General features: G+C 39.6%; 1 protein-coding gene and 1 long non-coding RNA gene across 7 annotated transcripts in view; one reads left to right on the plus strand and one right to left on the minus strand.

Moving 5' to 3' along the window:
• Positions 1-27658, minus strand: part of PCSK2 (proprotein convertase subtilisin/kexin type 2) — a 112468-nt gene that overhangs the window by 32225 nt on the left and 52585 nt on the right. For 4 of the 6 annotated variants that reach the window (XM_048298145.1, XM_048298142.1, XM_048298144.1 and 1 more), the window contains 5 exons: positions 26882-26995; positions 25453-25561; positions 24750-24812; positions 23418-23455; positions 5059-5135 (listed from right to left, as the gene is read on the minus strand). In XM_048298145.1, the coding sequence (XP_048154102.1) occupies positions 5059-5135; positions 23418-23455; positions 24750-24812; positions 25453-25561; positions 26882-26995 (401 nt within the window). The remainder of the gene's footprint in view (positions 1-5058; positions 5136-23417; positions 23456-24749; positions 24813-25452; positions 25562-26881; positions 26996-27658) is intronic. The other 2 variants (XM_048298146.1, XM_048298143.1) reach the window with 1 other exon arrangement.
• LOC125323311 lies at positions 19337-26922 on the plus strand. The gene is made up of 2 exons (XR_007202475.1): positions 19337-19489; positions 19916-26922. It is a non-coding gene; the product is annotated as an uncharacterized LOC125323311 (long non-coding RNA).

Raw genomic sequence — 27658 nt, forward strand, 5'->3', positions numbered from 1 at the left:
TAAGGATTCATGCAATTAAAAATGCTGTATTATGGTTATCCTGAGTATCAGATGGACCACCCTGGGAGGCAGCAGAACTGTTTCAATCACCTTTTCCTCTCTCTTTCCCTTTATGGGCGTCTGGCGAAGATCAGTGTAACATTAATAAAAAGGTAAGAAGCAACACATACGTTTTCCTGCTCTACTTGGGAGTATATATTTTTAAAGGCAGTTCCATAAAGGAAGATGACTGAAGATCTTATCCACTTCCTTTTACAAAGGGGGCAGAGAGGACAGCAATACAGATTTCTTATTCAGCTTCTACAGAAATTGCTAGCAACAATCAAACAGATTTTCCCTCATGTTCTTGCTCAAGGAAGTGTAACAGAAATACAACATTCATTGCTAGGTGCTATCAGTGCTAGGCATTCATTACCTAGTCACCTATGGGCCAACTACGAGCCACAGAGAAGAATAAATGGCTTTGTTCAAAATTGGCTTGACTAATGCTGGGGTGCAAAAAATCAGTGATGCTGCCAGATTACGGTGAGAAAAACTGTATTACAACCTTCCTGACAAAGAAGTTTTACCAGAAGGTCCTCTCCCTGTCCTGGCCTCTCCAGAGCAGTGGCCCATACAATGGAGAGTGCAAACAGGCCTATTCCATCAGCTCAGAGTTTCAATATTGTGCTGCTGACTACAGAGAAAAAAAAATCATTTATCAGTTAGTGGAAATGCATTTGGTTGAATGATTAATGGTAAATAGCAGACTTTTCCAACTCAGACCTATTTGCTGTTCATGTACTACTGATAAACCCTTTGTGGTTTCTATGAAGTGGCTCATGTCACAGGCACAAATCACAGCCTTTCTCTACAGTGTTCGCCTCTTCCCTATTTCAATATTTAAAACAAGGGGACAGAATACAATTAAAAGTATTTTCATCTGTGAACAAGCTACTTCAAAGGCCAACCATATATTAGCAAGTAGAGCAAGTCTTCCATAAACTTTATGTAAGTGAAAACATTTTTACACAAACATGCATGAAAAAGTAAGGTGGAAGAAGTGGATTTAGTTAAAAAACAGTTTTGCATACTGTATTTTAAAAAAAATCTATACTAGCTATGAAAAATTCACTCTCCTTTGTCTTTGAAAACAATTCTGTTTCTAAAATCCACTACCAATGGTACTGTGCCTGCCTCTCTATTGACATGTTTTTGAAAGTGTCTGAGGTGGCACAGATTTTTATTGACGGTCCTTTTCACCTGCTTTGAAATGCTTCTGCAGACAGCAAAGAACAGGACCCATCCATCCTATCTTCAGCTGTTTGCAGGGGAGTGCTATGCAGTGCTGCGGTCTCAATAGCTGGGACCATCTGCCTTTGTTGACCACTTTAGCCGCTTGCATTAGGCAGCAATTAAACATGCAGACCTCAGATGGACACTTTTGTGGGGCAAGTGCAATCCCCTGTTTGCTCATATGACATTGTCAGCTTCTGAGTATTTGAGTGTTCACAGAAGGGAAAGGATTCCCCTACTTTGGTTTGGATCCATAATTAGTAAAAGACATTCTTATGTCTGAAGAATATAGGTTTCCAAGATAGCAAATAAATTTTGCCCTGCTAACTCATTAGCTGAATGAGAGAACAAACAGAATACAAAGGCCACAGGCGTGGAAATAATTACTGGTTATTTAGATCGGGGCAGAAATTTGTAATCTCAGTGCTCTGAGGTGGAGAGCCCAAGTTGTGCTTTCTGCATGCTCACAACATGAAATCAGAGAGCTGTAGGAGGCCAAGCAATCACTGATTCCTGTGGCTACTTCCTCACTGCAGAACGTGATACATGCCTTGGCTGAATGTGGTTCAGAAGGAGAGGGTGTTCAAAATCACAGTCAGTCCCCAAAGTGGTTCTTAAAAACCACTGATTTCTGTGGGGCTGCCTCTAGTTCTGGACACAGGGCTTGATTCAGGTTCCTGCACTGCTCCCACTCCTCCTCATGCTCCAACACAGTTCTGTTCAACGTTGCACGAAGTGTACCCTCTCCTGCTGGGTTCCCAAGCTGTGGACCTGAACACAGTCAAACAGTGAGTACAGTAAACATGAGAATAAACTCCTTGGCTGCCAAGCCATCTATGGGCCTCTGCCCATAGCAGCAGCTGAACTGCCTGAAAGCAATTTCCTGCCTGAGGCACCACTCTCCCCTTCCAAAAACCACCCTGCATGGTTTTGTAGGCCAGTGGCTGTTAGATGGAAAGGCCAAAGTGATTCCAGCAGTCTTAAAAAGAATGAAATGGAAGGGGGATCTGCAGAGCAGCTGTGATTAATGAAATACTCCATGCAAAAACCTTTCCTATTTATTCTTAAAGTCTAATGAACACTTTGCACATGCAGCTGGCAGCTCACAAAAGCCCCTTGGTGATCAGTCCTCTGCTTCTTGTTCCACAAATCACTTGAATTACTCACATAGAAATGTATTCTTTATGGAAAAAAAGGGTATTACGCTATCCTATTTTGAGTGTGATCCTTCTGCATGCATAAAATTCAGTGGGAGATACATGACTGGCTGTGCAAAATGGAGCCTTTATTTCAGGTTTCTCTCAATAGATTTTCCATGTAATCATGCCCTATCCAGATGCACCTGTGCAGCTACACATAGGGACAGATGGACTGTCAGAGGCAGACAGTTGTTACGTACCAGTAACAGTAATTAAGGAGTCAGAAGCCATGGCAAGAGCTTACATAGGAGTATGTCAGCTCAATTAACAGAATAGCAAAGAAATACACAGAGAAAAACAGTCACAGCTACTCCTGGACAGCTGGATATGGTGTGCTGGTTTGTATCTTAACCTGCATAAAACTAAGAATCTTGCATCTTAAAGCCTTCTTATATTGTGAAGGCAGGAAAGGGATGCTCCACTGAATGTGCTGCTCCCTGTCTTGCAAAAGAAATCTCATGGTTCATAGTATCATAGAGTGGTTTGGGTTGCAACAGACATTAAAGATCATCTAGCTCCAATCTCTCTGCCATGGGCAAGGATACCACTCACTAGATCAGGCTGCTTAGGAGCCCCATCCAGCCTGGCCCTGAACTCTTCCAGGGATGGGGCATCCCATCATGGCTAAGGTTTATTGACAAGCAATGTTATACATCCTAAGTATCAATTTTAATTTTTTTCTGAAAAGAAAGAATAAAGGAAATCTGCAAAGCAATTTCTCTGTTGTTTTCCTCCTCCTGTTGCTGACCTGAACTCCCCATTCCCCCAAGAAACAGAAGAAAGTGTTGCAGTTCTCTGAAAACCTGAATCATGTTTTTCTCAATTATTACAGATCGGGTCGCAGACAATAGTGCTGCTCACCCTCAATTCTTCACTTGAGTGCTTGAAGTTAGCCAGGGGCACCTGGGAGCAGAGACAATAACCCATATCACATCTGGAATGCTTGAGGTGTATTTGAAGAGACTTTGGGAGGTAACTCTCCCTCCAGGGAGAGTTTACCTTGCAGAACAGGTAAGGATGGCAGATGGGGCCCCACTATAAAATACTTGATAGCAGCAGAATCAGTGTTAATGGGACTTGGCAGAACACAATTAATTTTATGAAGTTTCACACTGAAAACAACAAGAGCTACCATTACACACTAAAGCTAAATTTAATTTTCTTCCTCTCCAGAGCTAAGTGGTATCTTTCTCCTAAAAAGATCCTCTGCATAAATAAGGCAAGAAAGGCAGCAGACCTTCACAAATTAGAGCCCTAGTCTTTCTCTGACTTCCCATTCACTAATTGGAATCATACTACTTTAAAAGTGTCAGATGTCCTTTCCCAAAATGAAGCAGAAATCTCATCAAGATCTTGCTTTGGCTGAAAAACTGCAGGACTACAAAGAAGAACATCACAGCTCCTAACTCTGTTTAATCCATTCTAGGAGGTCCATATCTGAGGTAGAAGCACAGCTGCTTCTTTGTTGTGTCACTCTGACAGAACTACAATTGATTTCTTTAGAAATAAAAACAAAAAACCCCATCCAAAACTTGGAGACCATCCAGTCATCCTAAATTAGAGATGAAAACCACATCAAACAGCCCTGAAATATTTTTTGATAAACACTCAGTCTGAGCCCTGAAATCTCTAAGAAGCTTTCAAATCCTCAGCACTACTGGCAACTTTTGTCTAAGGGATATTTGGAAATTTCACTGAAAATATCCTGAAAGCAGCTAGAGCCTGCCATGGGACAGCTACAGAACCCAGGACACATTTTGTAAATAACTGTTGAAACATGTTTCCATTCCATGTAAAAAAGAAGCCAATGAGTTTAGGGAAACTAAAAGTCACACTTCCTAAAATCTTAAGCCTTTTCTTTTGGGCCATCCTTATTTATACCATACCTTGAGAACCAGTCCTTCATCTAGTGAAAACTGGTTAAGTGGAGAGCTAAGTTCAGAACATACTGAAGAAGGAATGGGTCTTGGGCAATCACTATGTGTTCAGGAGAACTAACACAGCAAGCACAGCTGAACTGTTGATTCCAAATTTATAAACATAACAGAACAGCTTCCACTGTATGTGGACTTTAACTTCTCCAGCAGCTAGAAAAACGCTACCCATGCACACTGCCCTTAAATCAAGGTGATTCAGAACTTAACATATGATCTAATTGTTTTTAAACTGGTCATTCTACACCATGCTGCTTTTCTGGCTTCTTAGGCTACATTAGGATGAAAAGACTTTTTCCCCCAAAGTCTTTCCTCTCTCCAGCTTACTCCCTTTAAATTTAGCTAGCAGATGGGGAGCCAGTTTATACAGGTTTGGACTACTGAACTGTCCTAGGACAGCTGACAAAAAGGTATGTAGCTATCACCTATTCAAACAATCTGAAAAGACACTTTTCTGGAGCAGCAACTTCATTTATAAACTACAAACCTAAAAAAATGAAGCTGTAAGTAATCTCTAATTTTGAAGCAGTAGTGAGACTGCAGTGTCTGTTCTGTGACCATTGAATTTAGCAGAAAACAGACATTTCACAAAGATGCAGAATTTCTTACACAAACCAAAGTGAAGGGCAGGTTGCCCAAAATCCATTTACCTGTTAAACCAGTCATCTGTATAGCGGGGATAGGGGTAGGGATCATTACTGCTGAAGTCGTAGCTGGCTTTGGCATTCTGCAAAACACAGGGAACACAGAAAATCAGCTGAAGAACAGACATGCAGGGCAAAATGAAACACAAATTGAGTGAGAAGCTGAGAATCAATAGCAAACTTTGCCTTCTTCATTCTGTGAGATGTATCTGGACAGAAGCCTGTCCCTATTGTGCTGTGCCATTTCCCATTTTCCACACCAGCAAGCCTGGGGAACAATGTTTTCTGTCATGCAAAGCCTCCTGCAGACTACTGATATTTCCAGTGTGGTTAACTGTGAGGTGGTGTGAGAGCTCAGGTCACTACTGAGGGACTGTTCATCAACACTTAGAAGAGTATTCAGGTATTAAACTACTTGGTACAGCAAAGCAAAGTTTAAATCCTATTTTCCAAACAGTGGTGGAAGTGACAAGACACATGGGTCTTCCACAAAAGAAGTATTTTTGCAAACCTCATTTACGGTACTACAACAGTCAGATTTTTAAAAGCATTTCAATGCCTAAAAATGAAATTTTTTCAAAATTCAACGGTGAAAACTGCATTAATGGCCAGCACATATGCCTGAAAATCTCTTTGCATATTTTCTCATTCCTTTAGTTGGCTGAACAGCTTCACAAATGTGGCTTTCAGGCACTTTTCAAAATGTCATCCCATGTCTCTGCTTTCTATATAAATCTACATCACTCCTGATTTGTCTTATCAGCAGTTAAGGACACTCAGCAACTTTTTGATCTGAAGCAAATGGGAAGTTTCAGAAAGTCAAGTGCCCTCTTCTTTATTCTCTCTTAATGAAAAAATAAAGGGTGACTGAAAATTAGGCTTTTAAAAATATTTAGCAACTTCCTCTCAAGTGTATGTTTGTTGAGTTTATGTTTTAATAATCACCATACTCAAGAAACAAAATTATGTTAATTCTTAATTAATGTGTACTTGTATTCATTTTAAGATTTGGCTGAGCATGCTATTGAAGATAATTTGAGACTTGCGCATGAATAGCTTCACTCCTAAAAACATTCCCCTTCATCTGATTTTCAGTTCCTGGGATACAGGAATAGACAGTCCATTGGTAGCACCCAAGTCCCTGGGTTTTGGATTCAAACCCTTTAACTCCCAAAAACTTGTTCCAGAATGAAATGAGGACAACATTGTGCTTGATACTTGGAGGGTAAAAATAAGTATCTTTCAAGTTATTGTACAGTGGCGTTTTTTGAGTGGTCATTTCATAAAGCCTGGTTGCTTATATTCAGCACAGACAGTAAATATTTTGCAGCATTTGAATGAAACAGAGATCTTAAGAATGGCTCTCAAATGGCTTGATGATGTCCTCCAGCTCAGAGATTAATCCCTTTTTGATTATGGATCTCTCTGTATCTCCACACTAAAGCCCTGATTTTCAGCCTGAAGATGCCTTCCAATCATGTCAGCTATAGCCAAAAATTCTCAGTGCTTCTTTGTGCCAAGGTGTCTGATTAATTTGCTTCTTTTAATTACCACAATTGCTTATACATCACTTTGAATGGCATAGGTTTGCATGAGCTAAGAGTAAACAGAACATCACTTTTCAGCCAGCGAAAAACGGGGAAATTGACAGTTGTCTATAAATCATGAGTAGTACAGAGAAGGTGGACAAGGAGTTATTTTTTACTACTCATAATTCAAGAAATTGAAATTACTGGGTGGGAAACTTAGATGCAGCAGAAAGCAAGAAGTACTCTTCCACAGAACGTGTAATGAGTTACAAAATTCACTGTCATGTAGATACCACACAGACATATTGTCAGCTTCATATTCACTCAGAACTTCTGCTTCCACTCTAAAAATATTGCACAAAGGAGAATTTAAACTCAGTCATGTGTCAACTGTTTTATTTTCCCATCTGGAAGAAATGCAGTCCCACTTACATACCCTAAGCTCAAAGGGGGTCTGGTGAGCCTGACTTTCCAGAACATCATCAAATATGCAAGCACCTTGTACTTGCTATCATCCACTCTTGACTCCAGAATCTCCTTGAGCAAAAATTACAGGTGAAAAGCCCTTCTAGCTGTGCTGATGTACCACTCCTGTTCATAGTAGTAACAGACAAAAGGATTACAGCCTGAATGATTGAGACACCCTACAGGAGACTGCAGCCTTGCTGTATGCCCCAGGTAACCCAGCTTATGGAAAGATGCCTTTTGGCAGGCTACAAACCAAGTTGTGCAGCCACATCCTGTAGCTCTCATTTGCTTCATTTTGGATCACTGCACTCAAAGGAAAAAGATATCTAATGGAGTGGGAACCATCCACAAAGGGCAAAATTAAGAAGAATTCTTGGAAAGAAAACAACGTCTAACTGAACAAGTTATCTTCATTAGGGTCTTTGAGAAAAGACAGTGAGTTTCAGCATTGTGAAGGAGTATTTCACCCACACTATGGAAGCAGTGAAATGGATAATGAAACAGAGACAAATACAAATGGACTGCTTCAAGTTTCTAATTTAAAGATCAAATCCATAAATATCTAAGCCTCAACTTTTGTTGACTTTTTTTTTTTAGCTTAAGTGAGAAATTAAATCAGTTCCAACATTGCACCACAAAGGAAACTGCTTCAGTGGATACCTTAAATATTTCATTTTGTGTTTTGCGAAGTGAATATTAAAATTTGTGGTTTGCCATTGTTCTCCACAGGCTGGAGTCCCCAGCAGGCAGCAAGAGGGCATTTATTGCTAACATGGAGAATAAATCAGCATAGGAACCTGGGAGGTTCCAATCAAAACCAGTGCAGATGAGGATCCACAGTAGCACACTCAAATGAGAACACTTTGCTTTTCCACTCAGGTGATTCAGTGCCCAGATTCATTGCCAAACTAGTCTACTGGCAGTTCCTTCTCTTAGACTTGAAGTGTTTAACATTTGGTTTTCAATATCTAAGGTAGCTGCCTGTTTTTTAACTTCAGGGAGAACTTGAGCCACCAACCTCAGACACTGGTCTGGCCTTAGACCAATCATTGGCACTGGGTGTTACAATGAGGTGAATCTAATCGCTCATGTTCAATCAAAACCAGCTCATTGCTGCAGATTGATTTGATGATTATCAGTCACTATCTATACACAATTACTTATAAATAACATCTATTATATAATAAAAATGCTACTACAGAGAGGAATGGTATTGCTTTTTAAGGCATATCTCTATTTTTGCTTTCTAGCCTCTTTGCCAAATAAAATACTAACAGAAGAGTATCAGATCCCAGGATGAGACCCTTTCAGTCATTTATTAAGCAATGGCTTGTATACCTTGACACAAATAGATTACTTTCGCCTCTGTACAAAATTCTGATTTCCTTAAAAATAAGCTTAGACTAGAATTTCCCAAAGAATTGCCTTGTACCTTTTAAAACACATGCAGTAAAATCATCTGTGGGAAAAATTCATTATGCAAAATATGACACTAACAATAAATCAGCTATCACCATGCGTTGTTCAGCACTGTAATAAAATTATGTACCTTGAATAATGCAGCAAGCCCATAAATTTTTGTATTACTTCACCAGCCCCTGCAGTGCAATTAACATATACTTCTCTTTTTCTCTGTAAGTCAAGAAATATGCCTATGCTCACATGCTAGTCCAGGAGAAAATTAAAGACACATCCCACTGGTCACAGGGTGATTCTATTCATGACATTAATGTCCTGGACTAGATCTGAGGCAGAAAGATAGCTTTTGTTTGTTTTATTTCTTTACTGATCCAAAGAGAAAGCAAACCCCTGAACTCAAATTACAACATATAATGTCTCAGGGAAACTGTACTAAAATAACACTCAACGTCACGTGGTGGCAAAATGAAATTCAGTTTTGCACGCACAGGCTTAAATAAATGGAATATGTTCACCAGAAGGCGAAAAAGGAGGTAACATATTTAACCTAGGAGAGTTGCGGCAAGGCTTCAAGATCATTAACAAGAAACAGAGGCACTGCTGCTAAGTCAGCCATTATACAATAAGCCCTCTCCTCTCTGCCACGAGAAGCACACTTTTATTTTGGTTTCATTTATGGGGTTTTTAAATGGAAATTAAAAAAACCCTGTAACTTTTTAAATACCTCTGCCTCTACAGGAACTAACATACATGTCCTATATCTCTATCCAGAAAATTCAGAGCTGTATTGAAGACCTTGTAAACACCAAGAATATATCCACAAAGTAATGGGTTTTGTTAAAAAATATTAACTTTAACGAGCAAATTCACAACTGGTGAAATCTACCATGTCTCTCCAGAAATAGCAGCCTTTTACCCAGTTCTTATAGGTACATCACAAAAGTAAAAATACTGAGCCAGACAACACCAGCCAGATCTTGAATAATAAATAAGACAGCAGCACACTTCTCTGCTGTTCTTCTTTTCAAAACAGCCACAGAATAATAAATCAGAACATCATTTGAAATTGATGGAGTTGCGTCCTGGGTCCAGAATAGTACTTGAGGTGCCTGTAAGCCCTCCTGGTACTCCAGTTCCAGGTATTCAGTACAGGCTCTATTTGGCCACAGAATGAGCAAGTAAAGAACTCATCACAATAGTGATTTCATTTTGTAGTTATTACTGAAAAACTTCAATTTCCTCAACAATCACCAAGAATCTGGGTATAGGTCAAAGGAAAAATGAGTGGAATTACAGTCAAAAGAAGATAAACTGACGGCAAACCACAAGTGACTACTGCTTAATTTTCAACAGTTAAAATAGTTAAGATAACAAGAAGTAAGAATTCTAATAATCTAGCTTCAGAGTTTATAGGAAGACAGGTTGGCTGTCCCCTACCTCTTATCTAACAACTTAGTTTGCAAAGTTGAAAGTTCTTCACTGCTTATGTTTAGAAACAAACAAAAATGCAGTTGAAAAACACATGGAGTCTCACTTTAACATTTGCATTTATCTTCATTAAGGTAGTATTATTTTTATAGTTACAGTTATGAAGAAAAATAGCTTTGCTGAGGTCATATCACATTGTATTCTCTTTCTATATTAAACAGATCTCTTTGTCAACTGATGATCCTCTCTACATATCACTTAGCACTACAATGTCACACAATCACTTATTTTACTTTTTCCTCAGTAACGGCCTTCCTATTTCCCCTGCAGACAAAATGAAAAAACCAACATTAGTTACACTGCTGGCTGGTGCTCTTCAGCATGCGAGCATCTTTAAAAAAAAAAGGTGTAGTAAACACACTTTTTATTTCACACAGGGTAAAGTACACGGGCAGTACAGCAGTGCTGTATACCACCCAGGTAGATCTAAGCACAGATATTTCCCAGTTCCAAAGAATTGGAAAGAAATCAGAAATTAATTCTTAGGTACCAAGATTGTCAGGTGTTTTCCCAGTGAACAACATGGAAGTCCAAGTGCATCCAGCTAAATGCCATCTAACCCTGTGGCTGTTTGTTAATGCTTAGCTCAGAGGTGTATGGTCAAACAGGACCAAAAAAATGGGAGTCAAAAAGACTCAAAGAACATGTTAGGTTGGGCAGAATTTTTAAGAGGTATTCTTTTTTCAAACCAATTTTTAAAAAGAAAACCAGCTTATTTAAATACCCTCCACTTCTTTTCCCCTGAATCTTTACCTGACATAGGAAAAAAGAGTAAGAAATTGAGGGAGGCATGAGACTTTACTAAAAAGAAGCAGGCAAATGAACTTCTGTTTATAATAAAGACACTGCTTCATGATTCACCTCTTGGCATTCCTAGCCTGCTCCACAATTTTCAGGTTGATGGGGAGAAAACCTAAAGCACATCACCAGTTGTTAATTGCTCACAGCCAGAGATCTTAAGGCAAAAGCAAGTTAACCTACAGAACACTGAAACCTATTTGTGCTCAGCCAAACATTCCTTAATTTTCAGAGGGGGTGCACAAGAATCTTTAAGCTGTACCTACAACATACCAAGGAGGTATGTTCATAGGGAGTCATATGGCTAAGGCAATGAAATGAGTAAAATAAAAATAAATTAAGCAACTAGTTGCTGTTAAAGATTTTCAGGACAAGTAGAAAATGTAAAGCTTTGGATTACGGAGAAAACTCCTTGGTTTCTTTAATTCAGGGGGAAAATAAAAGGAAAAAAAATGGCATATAAGTTGTGAGAGAGATATGAGCCCGTGGATTGCTTTATTATAATAGGATATACAAATTGTGCAGTGACTTCTACCAAAAAATACTCTGAACACACTTTTCATTTAGTTTTAGTGTTCCATTTTATTAAAAACCTGGCCCACATTCCCTTTTCAATACATGGAACGTTTTCCCCTTCAGATACTTTGATTATGCATTAGTATGACCTACTGAAGCTGAGAGAGTAAGAGAGGTATAAAGTTGGCAGCAGAGAAATGAGGTCCAAGTCCATTATTCTTAGTTATGTCACTGTAAGAAACAGCTGACAAGTCTGTCAGTGCATCAAATATGTGCTTGCTGGGCACTGAGCTGCAGTAAAGGTTGTGTTTGCAATGTTTTGATGGCAGCCAGCACTTAGACCCTCTTGGAGGGATAAGCAGGAAGGGAAGGGGAGCTAAATCATCTTGCTCCTGCCAATGAGCCCAATATCCAGCAAAATCTGCCATGGGCTCTTCTCATCAAAACATAGCAAGATCCAGATCACACCCAGCATCAAGGTCTCTTAAGCAGCATGTGGGGGATAAGGGAGAATTTTTTTCCATCAGTGTAAGAAAATCTATAGCTCAGAGCCTGCAATACAAACTCAGCAGTCCTTCAAGTCCAGCCATTCAGCATGACATGGTCTAGCAAGGAGTGGCCACTTATGCCAGGAGAGCCAACCCTTCCCTGCTGCAGCACATGATCAGCAGGCATTGGCATCCACATTGAGAAGTCCATAAAAACTGACCAGTTATCAGCAATGCTCACAGCAAAGGGCAGGAATACTGGACTTGTGGTTGCAATGGCACTCAGAAAACAAACATGGCAAGTTGTTAAAGATAACCACTTCTTGAGGCTACACCAATCTATTGTTACCAAATAGCCAAACTGTGGCTTTGCAAAAAGGAAAATCAAAGTGACTTAGGTGGTTTGGGGGGTGACCTACAACAGAGAGACCTGGTGCATGTGGGTTATGGAGAGGGGAGGACAGGCAAAGCAAGTCTGGTGATGCAGAGGATCTGAAAGTGAAAGCAGACAAGACAGAAAACTGGTTGGGTATTTTCCTTTTCATGAAAGGCTTCTCAGCTGACAAAAGAACTGTTAACAACCTGTCTTGGGATGACCTTATGATGTGTATCCCGTATTGCTGCCTATGCCCAGAAATTAATTCCTGTGCCTTTCTATGCCTCTAAACTGAGCCTGAGAGGGGGAAGGAAAAAACTGAGCAAAACTTTTTCAAAGCAGTTTGCAGCTTGTTCAAGGTCACACACAGATAGCAATTTGTTTCCAGCTGCAGCAGGGGAGGGAGGAAGCACCCAGCTTGCTGTTTCCCGAGGACAGTTTTTTTGGCCAGTGGTTCAGCTGCTTTGTTCTCCAGAGAGAGACTGAGAGTTGAATTTTTCCTTCTCTGGAATTTCGGATTTTTCTCCCTTTTCTACTGGACTGCTTGATTGCTTTAACATCAGAGCACATCGGGAGGACTTTCCACCGGGCACAGAGGGCCTGGCCCTGGCCCAAGCCCCAGCTCTGAGGATACCAAAGGGAGGACTCTAACACTTTCCCAGGTTTTTTCTCCACAGCGAGAGATTTTATTATTTAGCATTATTATCCTTTCCCCGTGTGTTTGTTAAATAAATAGCTTTTATCTCTTTCATTTTCCTTGAGGAAAATTTATTTTCCTCGAACCTGGTGGGGGAGGGGTGGTGACCTGCCTTCTCTCAGAGGATATATTTCCAAATTTGGCCAAACCGGAACACAACCACACAGCTGGTGTTTCACCTAAATTGCATGAATATGGAAGACGAATGAACACATAAAAGTGACATTGTAGGTGAAGCAAGAGGAGGTGAAGATGTCAGAGAAGAGACTCAAAAAACGTAATGCAAACTATTACCTACATGTCTTCTGTCACAAAAAGCAAACACAAGTTGATTTACAAGCCTTAGATTAAAAGGTCTTGAAGACCTATTGTGTTTTATTCCAGTTGCATGCTGACCTCATTAGCACAGTTTGTGAGCATCCCGGGGGAGAATTAACAATGTGACTAATACCTGTCAAGACATGCTGGGCTCTCACGGATTTTAATGCACCAAATTATATGCTTTGGCATTAATTAAAAAATCTGCCTTCCTTATTCTGTGTGGAATCAGCTAAATCCAAAATTACAGAGAGAGAATGTGGAATCTTCAGAATGTGCTCATGTAAATGCACACATACTAAATTTTTCAAGTATTTAAGTACATGATCATTCCAGGTTCTTCTGTTAAAGATTAGCATATTTGATCATAGCTAATATTTTCACAGTAATTTACTGGATGTTTAAATTTAAGAAGTGTCCTACACAACATGAGATGACTGACAGAAAGATTCACAACTACATCTGTCAGACATGGTATCACGGTTGACTAATCCTGCAAATGAGTTAAGTGCCACTGAATTAAAGTGATTTAGTTTCTCACAAGAAGGAATTCTAAAAAACATGCTGGCATTGAAATTATGAAGTCCTTGAACACAGCACAATCCTCGTGCTCACCTTTGTACATATTTAAAGAGAGAGTCACCTCATTTAACAAAATTCAGAACACAATTTGCCTGAAAAGCATTTCCAACAATCCCCAATCTACATCAACGCTTACAAGTAAGGACAGCAGAGGGAACATGTGACTGAGGTATCCACTACCATATCCATTTAAGTTCCACCAAACAACAGCTATACAGCACTTGAAGTAGCCAAAATTTCATCATATACAAGCTCCTGTTCCACAGCAAAATGTTATCCCAGTCAGTCATGTTTCCACAGCCCTTACTATCATTATTTGCTCTGTTGAACTCTATGCCTCTTACTGTAATGCTTAAAAAAAAAGGCGTTGCATAGTAGAACAAACATTAAAAACCTGCTATTCATATGATCTGTCAAATTGCTGATTTTAATACAAAAACTACCAGTGACTTCAATGTGGCCAGCATTTTATTAGACATTGTGCACTGCTATTCTGTTCCCCAGTAAGAGATGTTCATTATGCGTATTGCTTTTATTGGGAATGAAACAGAAATGACGAACATTATACTTAAAGCAATCTGAAATAAGGCAGGTGTCTAAAAATATCTTAACCACCTATGTAGCTACCAAGAAGTAAAATACTAATATGGAGAACATAAATGCATACAACTAAAATCAAATAATGCAAAGCAAACCACCATGCCAAGATGAAGTGCCAGGATAGAAAAGATTGAATTATTTTCAAATTAACCAAATTAATTTACAGGTACAGTGAAGGAGAGGTGTTTAAAGTATTGGAGATCATCTGTTGATTTATTTACTGTATTTAGGCCATTTTGATATCACAAAAGAAGGGGCACTACTTGTGAATCCCAGGTCTCCTACCCTCCTTCACTTTGCAAGACTGGCTTATCCAGAGGGCTTGGCCAAAACTCTCCTTTTAAAACCGGTTGCATGTCCAGAGTTAAGAGTGGGTTTGTGACCTTCTTTGCCAAAATCATCACTGGGCCCAAAACACTCTCCCTAAACCCCATCAAAATTTGATGAAGCTTTGTGAGGGAACAGTGTTCTCCACATGCACCATCTAATTCAGACTTCCCTGGTGATACCTTGGTAACCAAAAATAACTACAACATTAATTTTAATTGTTGGGTTTAAATGTTGATGGATATTCAGGGATTTCCACACTGGTTAGGGTCTTAAACACTATGAGCAATAACTATTCTTTGAGAAACAGAAAACAAAGGCTTTCAAATGGAAAAATCTTAAAAAATTGTTTGGGCCATTTTCAATGCAAAATGCGTTACTTTCTTTTTGGGGAAAGGAAAGCTTTCTTCTTCAATTTGTTGAACTTGGTTTTAAAATTACATGGTGTTCACTGCCTCCAGGGGACCATGTGTCTGACCCTCTTCTCTCAAGTGCACCATGCACCAGAGTGGGATTTCGTTGCTGCTGTTTTAATTCAGCACATTCTGCATGTCAAATATTTTAAATTAGGTTAAACTGATCCAGAATTAAAATATTTCACTTCCATTTTCCCATGGACACTTTAATTTTATATAAAGGCTTACTTGGAGAAACCCTGGAGAGAGGCACAAGCCAATTCCAAAAACACCGGCCAGAACTCATGCAGAAATGTCATCCGCTCTTTCATCCTTGTGCATTTTTCATTTCAACAATCTTAATTTACTTTCCACAAATGACACCTTAAGTGAAAATTAATACTACTGCTTTATGATTAAAACAATTAGCCAGCTTGCACTTTCTCAGTGTGCAACTGGTTAATTAAATGCATTGATTATAGAGACAAATAAATGCTGCAGACAATGAGTGGTTGTCAGCTTGCAAAGTGAGTATCTTTGGCACCATCTCATGTTGCTTGCACACCAGGCATGCATTTAACTTGAATATTCCCCTTTCAGGTGGTTCTAATACAGAATAAAGCTGGAAACTTTTTGAAGCATACATTGATCTGAAAATATTCTCGGGCAAAGGCAACTACAATATGTGAGTATCTTTTGATTCCAAAGGAACAGTGTTTTGAGGCTATTTTATAGCCAGTATAAATCAGTGCATCCCCCTGGAGAGGCCAACATCAGCAGAGTGGTGCCAACTTCAGCTGCATGGATGGTACTAAGCACCAAGTCCCAGGTCTTGCCAAGCATTCAGGGTCCAGATATCTTAAAATGGGCTTTAGCAAAGCCATTCACATAACTTTCAGTGGAAGAAATCCAGTTTTCAGCTGTAAACACAGGTCTGTGACACAAATCATCTCTCCATAAGGCAATCACAGCCTCTTTTGCAGAAAAAGCCTCTTTCTGTGCCCTCTGGCCATATGAAATAATCCAGAGGAGAAACAGTCTTCAAATTCTTTTTGCTGTTCCATCTTTTTAATCAAGTTGAAAGCTAGAGGGTTGTGGTAACAGCTACGATTATAGAAAATTTTTATCTTTCATTAAATAGGAAGACCCTGACATATCCTTTACACAGGCTTCTCTCCCTCAGTGCTCATGTTAAACAGCAGTAAGGTACAGAGCAAAGGGACAGTACAGTCATCTTATTTAGAGTTTAATACACGAGCACCAATGACATGTACCTTTACGAACAGTTACTGTTGGGAGCAGGGAAGGACTGTTTGTAGGAGCCCATTATGTTTTCCAAGATTTGAAGCATTTTCTGTACGTGACTAATTCAGGACACCCTGCCAGGTACACTAAGAACCTTATATGCCTGGGTGATATGATCAGAGAAGGCATAATCTCTTTTTAGCCTTTAATATGTTCTGAGAAAAAAAAAAACAGATTGCACAGAACATAGAAATGAGCCCACAAATTGATCCTGCACAGAATAACAGAAAAATAGCCACGTCTGAAAGAGAGAACTTTGTTCTCTTCCCAGTAATTTCTAATTTTTGCCAGTGAAACTTCATTGTCATGCATGTCCTGAATAATCATTCTAAATGCTAAAACCAGCTCTTGAGCTGCCAGAAGCCACCTGAGCAGCATAAACAGCCCAACAGAAGGCCACCAGTTTTGATTGCTAAGGCATCAGTCAGCCTGGCATTTAAACACTTGATCCATCCTTCCATCCTGACAAAAGAGAGGCTTCATTTTGTGTCAGCAATTTCTTGAAGTAGATTGTGGCATAAATTTCATCAACACCCTTCATCCATCAGTGTTCTAACTGAATTTTCGGTGCTAGCAGAAGGATGTATTGTGACTTTGTCCCAGGGTTTGGCTGATAGTTTTTAGGTTTTATGATAGTGTTCATTTTAGAAAACCTATTAGCAAGAACCCAACTCCAAATAGCACCAAAAAAATGAAAAGAAACCAACCAAGCTGTGCCAGTTTGGACAAATTCGGAGGAAAATATCCTCTGATAGAAGGCAGGTTACAACCATCCCTCCCCCACCAGGTTCGGGGGACAAAAAATTTCTTGGAAGAAAGTGAAAGCGATAAAAAACCTATTTATTTAACAAACACATGGGAAAAGGATAATAATGATAAGTAATAAAACCTCTTGCTGTGGAGAGAAACCTGGGAAGATTTCAGAGTCCTTCTGTAGATGTGGTCTCTCTCCTCCTCTTCCTCCTCGGAGCTGGGTTGTGGGCCCATCTCCGGGGCCTTGGCGGAAAATTCTGCCGATGTGTTCTGATGTTGAAACAGTCCAGAAGAGAAGAAGGGGAAAAACCAAAGTCCCAGGAAAACAAAGTTCAACTCTCTGTCTCCCTCCGGAGAAAAGGAGCCGAAAGCTGGATGAAAAGCAAGAAGGCTGCTTCCTCCGCTCTTGCTGCAGCCACAGCAGAATGCAGAGGAGTATGCATCTGTGTTCTTGAACAACTGCTTTGAAAAGTTCACTCGTTTTTTTTCTCTCTCCCCCCTCTCAGGCTCAGTTTAAAGGAAGAGAAAGGCACAAAGTTAATTTCTGGGCATAGAGCAGCGACAGGGGATACACATCATAAAGTCACCCCAAGACACAAGCCCAAATCTAATTTGTGATATGCTGACACAAGTTTATTCTGTTCTTTATTTTTTTATAATATGTGCTTTTTAAACATTACAATTAAAAATAGGTGCTAGCAATGATGGTCAGCACACAGAGTTTGCCCATAAAATACCTTTGATGTATCAGAAGCAAAGGTTTATTGAAATGAAGTGTCTATTGCACATGCTCAATAGCCCTTTGAAATGCAGTAGGAAGTGGCAGTGTAACTGTCTCAGGATCTTTTGAAAATCATGCCATGGGAATCAGATCTCATAAAGCTGCCTGAAATCATTCCCTGACACTAGGCCAGTATGAACCTAACACTGCTATGGTTTGGCTTTACGATCCCTGAGGATTCCCTGGGTTGATATTAATGTCAGTGCAGAGAGAGTGGGAGCTCTTCAATGTCTTCAGAGTATTTCCAACAAATTTTGCTCTTAGAAGGGTCACATTTTTCTCCCCACCAGTTATATGTGGACTCTACTGGACTCAGGAAAAAAAATCAGCTGGGATTTTGGGGTGGAAGGGTGGTGGGTCACCAAGACCAAAGCAGTGTGGTTCAATAAATGTCAGTGGATCTTTGTCAACTCTACAAAATCCCACAACTAGGCCCCACAGATTTTAGTGGAGATACTGATGGTTTGTACTGGTAAATCATTGAGATCAGGCTCATGGCCACCAGAACAGTTTGCTGGTCCTTTTTGTGGTGCGCAGGGAGGCCAAAGCATACTCAGAAATTCATGCTAATGAAGGAAAACCAGACTTTCTTACAGTAAGAAGATCCTTCATGCTGTTGCTACTCTTTGCTGATCGTATTGCAGTGTGAAATTTATTGGCTGTACTATTTCTTATTTCTTTTGTGGCTGTAAAACGTATTCAATTATGTTTTTGTTCCTCTAGCAAACAATGGCAAATGCAGCTCAGAACAGAAGCAGGACATTTCCCTGTTTCACTACTTATGTGGTAACATAATTATTCCAAAAATATGCTCCCACTTGCCTCTCAGCAAGGCAGGGGGAGCCGTTATGGTATTGGCTGGAGACAAGTTACCAAAAGTTATGAGAGAGGGACTGCTTTGTGTTTGGAGATGCTGACAAAGTGGAAAGAGAAGACAGGTAAGACCATCTGCTGTTCACATCTGAATAAGAAATGGTAGATGACAGAAAACTGACTAACCCTGAGGTAAATCCAAAAAGTCTTCCCTCATTCCTTACATAGGGCCTTTCCTGCGTACAGTTCGAGGGACAGCTGGCAAGGACCTTGGAAGGTAAGGCTGCACCATCAGTACTCATAGTACAGAGAAGAAAAGAGAGGAGTGTTGGAGTCACTGAACCAACAGCTGGGGCAGCTGGGGGGCCAGAGAGCCCTGAAATAGCAAAGGCCTGCTGGTGGAAAAACTCAGATATTTGAGACACCACTCTCACCTTTGTGTGAGTAAAGGAAAATCTTCTCCCACAATTCCTTGCGGATGAAATGTAACCTTATACACTCCCCAGACCCTGATTGAAGAAAACTACCTCTCCCAGCAGCCTGTGTGGTTGCATACCTGACCTGGTCCTCCGCTCCGCCTCTTCCCTCTGCTCATTGGTTCCTTTCCCTGGTCCCGCCTGTGTACCGCCCCCGTGCCCTCAGATCACTGGTTCTGTAACACTATGTAAACCTGATCACGAACGCGATTTGTCCTCTCTCGCATCTGGTTCCGTCTGCGGAGGATGAAATAAACGTCGTCTGTGGAACGCGCCATGCAGCGGGCCCTCCTTGGCTCCTTATCTCGGTAATATTGAGCTATCTGGCTTAAATGTGTGTGTGTGCGCGCGCGCGTGTGTCCGCAGCGCTAAACATCTGCGCGGGGCTGCAAGGAGAAGCTTGCTAGTGGCTATACTGCCGCACCCGAGCGGTCTTGCGCCCAAGACGGTTGTAGGGAACACAGCAGCGATCTCCCTATCACCCTAACACCACACACTTTTATAGAGGAGGTTTGGGGAAGGCCAGCAATGAAGCACTGCTCAGGTTGATGCTTGTTTGCACGTGTTACATCTGTGCAATTCTACAGAATTCAAAATCTTTTAAATTACTGTCTATTACTAAGAATTGCTGATTGATTCTCACTCTACCTGTATCAATACTTTGTGAAAATGTTACCTACTCACATAGTTTTCCAGTTTTCCTAAAGGGTTTGGCTTGTTCTTTCTCTCCCTAGGTTTTTTGAAACAAGCTTTCGGCTTCAGGCACAGTTCAGACACTGAAACCAGCAATTTTTTACTCCTGGCATGAGTCTCTTGGTGGGATCCTGATTTTTCTAACTACTGCTAATCAGGGACAAATCCACTTATAGGAGATGATCAGCTCCCCACTGCTCTAAGTGGATAATGCTGCTACACTGACCTTCACCAGCAGACAGTGGCCAAGGATAAAATACCACAATAAAAAACTGGTATCAGCGAGAGCTCAGCTTATGTTTCTGTTTGTGGCACAACAACTCTCCATTTGGTTAGTTTTTTCTTTAAAATAGTTTGCTATGTCCATCCCCAACAGCTGCTTTTTTCCCTTTTTATTAGACGTATCTCAGATGTAGCCCCTGTAACTTGACTTTTCTTACTCAGATGCTTGGAGAAGTCAGTCCTGAAAATTGCTGGGTTTATATGTACATTATGATTTGAAAGCAAACCATGGTATACATTAGGCCCTAGCTTTTTAATTATCAGTTCATAATGAAGGGCTGTCTTTGCAGTGTAAAAAGTAATTTCCTGAAGGTTTCCAAGGTTCCCTGCAGGGTTTCCAAGGCTTGGAAGAAAATATAGATCATTTGACAATGAGTCTCTCCATGTTCACAGTGTAGAATGGAAAATTCCAGCTTTGCCATAATTGCCTGATCCCAGAAAAGCAAGTAGCTATATACATAGCAAGCCAGGAGGCAATGCTGGGAGAGCAGTACACCCACACCATGAGCAGGCATATGTCTTTCCATGTATATAAAGAGCATTAAAACCAGAAATGGATGATTCAAGCAGTAAATCTTAAAAAACTACAAAGAAAAATATGGATGGAAGTGCACTCCATATGATAGGACAAAGTTCAGCAGTTTTAAGAGAAAATACAAAGTTTTCTTCTTTAGAAAGATCTTTCTCTTCCCTGGCCCTGCATTTCATCTAAGTGCTAGCCTCCATTAAACTATTCAAGCAAGAAAACCAGAAAGTCAAAATCATAAAGCCAAATTAAACTGAGGAACCAACGCCAAGGTTTTACACTTGAAAATGGTCAACTGCCAAACCCACCACCGTTGAGAGACTTTCTGATTGCTCCCAGTTTTCCAAACAAGATGTACAGACACTGCCAGGGTATGCAGGCTTTTCTACAATCAAGAAGCTTTTTATTTCCTAAAAAGAAACAATAGAACTTCAGAGAAAGCTGCCCCAAAGTGCAGATGTAGTGAAACACCAAGAATGTGGTACAGGAGCTGTACAAAGATGACTATAATAGCTATGCCAGCCTGAAGCAAGTTAACAACTCACTCCTTAAGAGACTCAATTCACTGCCTTTTTACATCTAAACTGATCTTTTCTTCAGCAGAATTTAAGTCCTCATCTTCAGTTCACGCCCAACTTACTACCTACTGGGAAAAAGGCCCCCATGGCCTCTTGAGAGACAGCAGATGCTTCCAGAGCAGGAACTCCTGGAGCCCAAGGAGGCCCGTGCAGCCTCACAGGGAGAGGCAAAGTACAGGTGAAACAAGCCCTGCACTCACTCTGCTGTGGTTCAGCAAGGGAGGTGATGGCACGGTTTAGCAGCAGGAGAAGGAGTCACCCTGTCCCTATCCAGCCACCTCTCAGACACAGCACTGTGACAGCCTAGGACCATAGACCTCATGTGATAAATCCTATTTTTGAATTTCAGTATTAAATCATTGAGGTCTTACCTCCTACAAGATCTTTTGGATGGGGTTTCTGCTGCTCCTTTAATGACTGTCTTACCAACCAGTCATTTGCTTCTGCATTTTGTATTAGCCAGCTAATCTTCTCTTTTCCCTCCACAGCCTGATCACTGCTCCACTACAGAACCTCTCCTCACTTGGACAAAGTCACTTCTACACAAATCTTTTCAGATCCTCAGTTTCACAGTGTCCTCACAAGTCTTCCATGACTGCCATTAAAGATTTGCCATTCCTAGACAGCTTTTCTTTCCAATTTTCATCCCAGTATGTCTTATCTCAACTCTCAGATTTCTCTCCAGCTCCATTATTTTGGATTTCTATCATCATGTCTGTGCATTGTCCTTCTCTGTGTCGTTTTCCATTAATTTCCACAATACTCACTATTGCCACTCTAAAACCAATATATTTCTACTAAGCCTGACAAATATTTATCTGTCAAATAGAACATACTTTGGAATTAAAAGAGAAAACACTATATTACAGCAGAATCTAGTTTTGGTTTCTGGGCATGATCCTAGATTCACTGCTAACAACAGAACTGTTATATCAGGCACGTTGTGCAGACTTTTTACTTGTTTATTTGAAACATGATTTTTGGAAACAGAATATTCCCACATACTTTCTCCACACCTGCTGCTGAAATGTGAGTGTAGAGCATGTGCTTTGTCCACATCACAAGCTAGAACATACACAGAGCACAATTCCTGCAAAGAAAAAGGCTGCTTTTTACAAACTTTTTTTATTTCTATCAATTTATGTGAATATCCTACTGAGTTATTTCACTTAGGAGAGAACTCTGCAGTCAGGGCATAGGGTTTAATTAGCTGCTATCAAGTTATTAAGCCAGTTCATAAGGTGTGAAACTGGCTAATCTACATTCTGTGGTCAGCTGTTTCCCACATTCCTTCTCCAAAGCAAACACCTTCTATATCCACTTATTATTTACCAAATGTGCTTTGTTACTTGCAACATAAATAGGTTTTCATCCTGTGTGTTATTATTTTCCAAACTGCAAGTTTGGAAAAATTACTTTCTCATTTTGGAGCTGTTCTATCCAAATGGCTGATATTTTTTTCCAAAATCTCCAGCTCTCCTTGTTCCTCTTTTCATTTGATTGCAATTGCAAACTAAACCACAGTTTAGCCTGGGCTTCCCTCAGGAAGGGATCTGCAGGCACCGGGAGATAGGAGTGCTAGTGCTAATGGAGGGTTGGAGAGAGACAAAGTGTTAAGAAATGCAAAAACCCTCTAGTCCAAAGGTCTGAATCCTGAGGTAGGTTTGAGGAACAAACAATTTCCATAGCATGTGCTGAGAATACACAATCTGCCCTGCATATACTTTGAAGCACTGGATCAAAACACCTGTTACAAGGGAATCAAACTGTTCCTGGAGGTTTCAAAGGCTAATACATGCCTTGCTGCAGCCCACAGCTCCATGGCCCTCCAAGTGGTAGGGGCATTCTGCATCTTAATAGCAGGACTTAGAGCCAATTCACAGGTTACTAATTTCTGTCCTAAATCCAATACTGCAAGCTGGAGCTTATTTAATGTGACACAGGACTGTCATTCCTCCACCAAGAGCCTTGTCACGTTTCCATTCCTTGCACAGGCAGTCCCATTTTCAGTCTACTTCTTTGAATGGAAAATGTATCATCACTAAGATCAGGAGTCCAACTGTACTGCTGTTCTACTCCCTATTTAAAATTTTGTAGCAGAAGGACTATAATAATAAGAAAATCCACATCTTACAGAAAAGGTCAGCATGAACTTACGTAGTTTGATGCAAGATCTGGATGCAGATAATCAATTCCTGCAATAAAACAATGACAGAACAGAAACCAAAGGTTAAGAGTTTCAAAAAAGATTTTCTAATGATCACAGAACAAGATTCCTTTACGACCACAGGAAAATAATCATGCCAAATAATGCAACTGATTGAAGTGAGATTCCAGTTTTAAAATGTGGACTTTTCAATTATTTATGTCAAAATCCAGATGCCGATTGAAAAAGTGAGCTGAATGACAAAGTTTACTGTTTTGTAGACTAGATCACATTTACTTATAAGGATTAGTTTAAATGACAATTTATCTTTGTATGAGTTTTGTCATCTCAAAGCATACCAAAACTAACAAGATTGGTAAGCACTGGATCAGTACAGGATAGAAAACCAAGTGTTTTTAACCACTGAAAATTGTAAACTAAGTAGAAAACTACCTAGAGTAGACTTGGGGTGATCACTAAGGCAAACATTTCAGATTATGTGCATGAAAGAGAACTTTTAATATTGAATTAAACCATTTTAGCAAATACCTGTGCATAGGCTTCACATTTTGGTAGCATGCTAAGGATTCTAACAGAGCACTGATGTGTAATATACTCATTCTATTGCATGGCATCTTTCTACACATGGCAAATGTACAAATCCCAGGGGATGGTGTAACAGAGGCAGCAGATCTACACTCAGATAGGATGACCTATTACATAGCCAGTTAAAGCATACAAAGAATGGTCGCCAATCTCATGTTACTTTTTCATCATCACGACTATCCTGTTTTTCCAACCACCTCACCAGTATAGATTATATTTTATTTGCAAGGAGAATGCCATATTGTCATAGTTATTCTGATGAAAAGATTACTTCTCATTTTTAGGGTCCTTATTACTCATTAGGAAACCCTTGTTACTGATCCACATAGTAGATGGACAATAAAAATCTCAATGAAGAATCCTGTTATTCAGGCCCTCTTTTTTAGAGTTACTGGAAACAAACGATAAGGCAAATTACTCCCTTCTCTAAAAGCTGTATCTGATGGACCATCAGTTTTATTGACACAAAACTCAAATAGTTTGCCATCATTCCCATCGCAGTCATGCCTTACTAATTTGAAAGCCAAGTCCTGCCTTTGTGAGATCAGTGAAACTGTGACTCAAGAGATCATCTCTCAGATGAGATTGATCTTTCATCAGTACACAGATCAGGTTGCTCAAGGCCTTATCCAAACTGGCCTTGAACACTGCCACAACCTCCCTTGGCAACATGTTACAGTATCTCACCACCCCCATAGCAAAGAATTTCTTCCTAATATCCAGATGTCTGAGTTTACTTTCTTGCTTCCACAAAAACCTTGCCATAGAAGTAAGCAGGTGAGGATAGATCCCAGCTGACCCTAGAAAACATATATGGATACAGACATTTTATTGATTTTTAGTATTATTCAGCCCCATTACAGGAATATACTCAAAATTTATTCCAAAGAAGAGTGTTGAGAGACTGCATGGAATTCCTGTACTTCAGCAAGAACCCATAAGTAGAACAGCTGTAATTTCAACTGTACCTTTTATATTCATCTTTCCTGAACTTAGTCTCAAATTAGTAATATATCTAATATGCAGATCTTTATTGGCATTCAGCATGAAAATGTTTAATTATTTCAGCTACCAAGTATGACTTTGAAAATAATGTAATCCAAAAAACATTTTCTTAAATGTTTTTTGCACAGCAATTACATCCTCCAGTCACTGCCTACAGAAGTTAAGGGGAGTTTTTCCTTAGGTTTAACAGCCATTACAGTGTGCCCTGGAAAATATCTGAGTGGTAATTGCAAGCTACTTTTTATGCTTGGATATCCATGCTTCAGTACCCCTATCTTTGTATCATATTTTCCCTGAAGATCTCAAAGTATTTATGTAGGCTGGCAGTCTCACCACTACAAGCAATCAATTACTACTTTTTAATTTTTTTTTTACTTCAATTAGACGAAAAATGTCTACTTTAAAGTATTAAATTAACACTCAGTCTTCACTTACCATCATCCATAATTCCTATGGTTACTCCCTTCCCTGTGTATCCCAGCTCCCATGCTTCAGCTACATTAAGGTCAAGTCCAGGAGTCCCATCTGCTTGACCAGTGTTAATCTAATACATCAGTGAAAAAGAAAAATAGCTTTTTTTACTTGACTGATTTTTTCCTTTATGTCTTTGCATGTATCTTTGGTATGGAAAATACATCTCATGTTTTGGAGTACACATCTGTCCATAATCATATCTACTGCAATAATGCAGCTGTAAAGAAAAGAAAAAACCTGAAAAAATCCAATACTGGCAAAATTCAAGTTTTTGTGGTTTATAAGATTTGGTTAAACACTGAATTTTCTGAACCCTAAAAAAGGACTTTTCTACTTAACATGTCAGGCCAGTGGGTCAATCCAGGAAAAAAGATCAATTGATTTTACAGAGTACTTTTTTATGAACAGGAAATGCTTTCTTCTTGAAAGCAAGGATCTACTGTATAGCTTCCTAAATTGTTGTTATTTTCAGCATTGCAACATTTTGATTAACTACCAGAAAATAAGTGAATTAATTCTCACTTTAGTTTATCGACTCATCAAGGATAAAATCCCATCCACACTAATGTGCCCCCATTCATTTGAAAACTTTTGCCTTAAAAACAAGAAAAACTGCAGCCATATTGGATGGATTAATGAAATGTAAGAAATTGATTAAGAGGAAAAAACATTACTCTTAAGCAAAAATACCCTTCTTAATTTAACAAGGCATTTACTGAGTATTTCATCATAAATATGTTGCAACAATGTAACTGACCAGAAATACTTTATCAACTTTTTAAATAAAAAAAATCATTTCATTTCAAAGTAAAAATATAACTTTTCTTTTATGACTAAAGACTTCTCCCTCTAAAAAAATGAAACAGAAAAACTGAATTAATTTAGCAAAATATTAATTTCCTTTGACATTAGCTTAAACCAAAATTCATCAGTTTTCAGCTGTTCTGTTTTTGACAAAAGAAATTACATTCAAATTTCCATAAGAAAAGAAAAGCTTCAACTTTTTAGCAAACACTAGAATCTTTTGTTATAAGTCCATAACAATATTTTACCTGGCAACAGCTCAGAGACATGATTCATATGCAGTTTTAGGGGTCACATCAGCACACCAGCAATGCCCACAGTGGACATTGTGGACATCAATACAGTTCTCTTTCAAGCCTTTTAAGAATCTTTCCATTGACTGAAATGAAATTTTTCTCTTGAAATATGCTGGATCTTCCCAATATAAACGGCGTACAATTAAAACCAACACAACAGAGCCTTGGATCCATACCCAAGTCCTCATGGTGCATTTGGAAAGAACTGTTGGAAAACACTGCAACTGCACAGAATGGCTTGGATAACATTTATTTAGTTATGATTACTGTGATTTTCTCTCAAAACTTACCAGGTACCACTGCTTTGTAAATAAAGGATCATTCATGTTGATGTCAATGTCATTGATGTCTCTATATCCTCGCTTCCTTCTGCTGAAGCCCTCCTGTTGCACAGCTTTCCTCACCTGGAAGGGTTAATTTTTACATCTTTAGCTCAGCATTCTTGACACACATAAAAAGCTTTTTTTAGACTTGTTTTCATGAGAGATAAGGGTTATGAAAACACACTATTTGTGTCTGTGTCATTCATTTGCAACTTCTAAACCAGGGACTGATTCCAGTCAGAATTTATAAAGAGGGAGAAAGCTCCAGGACTACGGCAACAGCTGTGAGGGGAAGACTCCCCCAGAGTGTCCTATCTGGAGAAACGCTCAGCTTGAACATGTTTTAGACACCAAACAATCAGCATAAGAGTGAGCACCTCTCCAGGCATCATTATTATCATGGGTCTTCTTGCCATAGTTGGTTTTTTTTGTTTTTTTTTTTATTGCCACCAAAAGAGAAGCTAAACTTACTTAACTAATTCCAACTATGTCACAGCTCCAAGTTGTATACATTTAATAAAATCACGATGCAGTTCTCAACCACACTTCTACTTTTTCAGATTTTTCTTCAGGGCATTATCAGATTATTGGATAGCCTTTCCTGCCTGAGAGGGACCAATCTGATTTTCATTTATAACTCAACATATGTTATACATGAGGTGAAGGGATTCCTATAGGGGCTGTACACGTGCTGGCAGCCCTGTCCCCAGGGAGACTTCACCTGGCAGCCAATCAGGGGAGAGA

The sequence above is a fragment of the Corvus hawaiiensis genome, chromosome 3 (assembly GCF_020740725.1).
Source record: "Corvus hawaiiensis isolate bCorHaw1 chromosome 3, bCorHaw1.pri.cur, whole genome shotgun sequence".
NCBI lineage: Eukaryota > Metazoa > Chordata > Aves > Passeriformes > Corvidae > Corvus > Corvus hawaiiensis.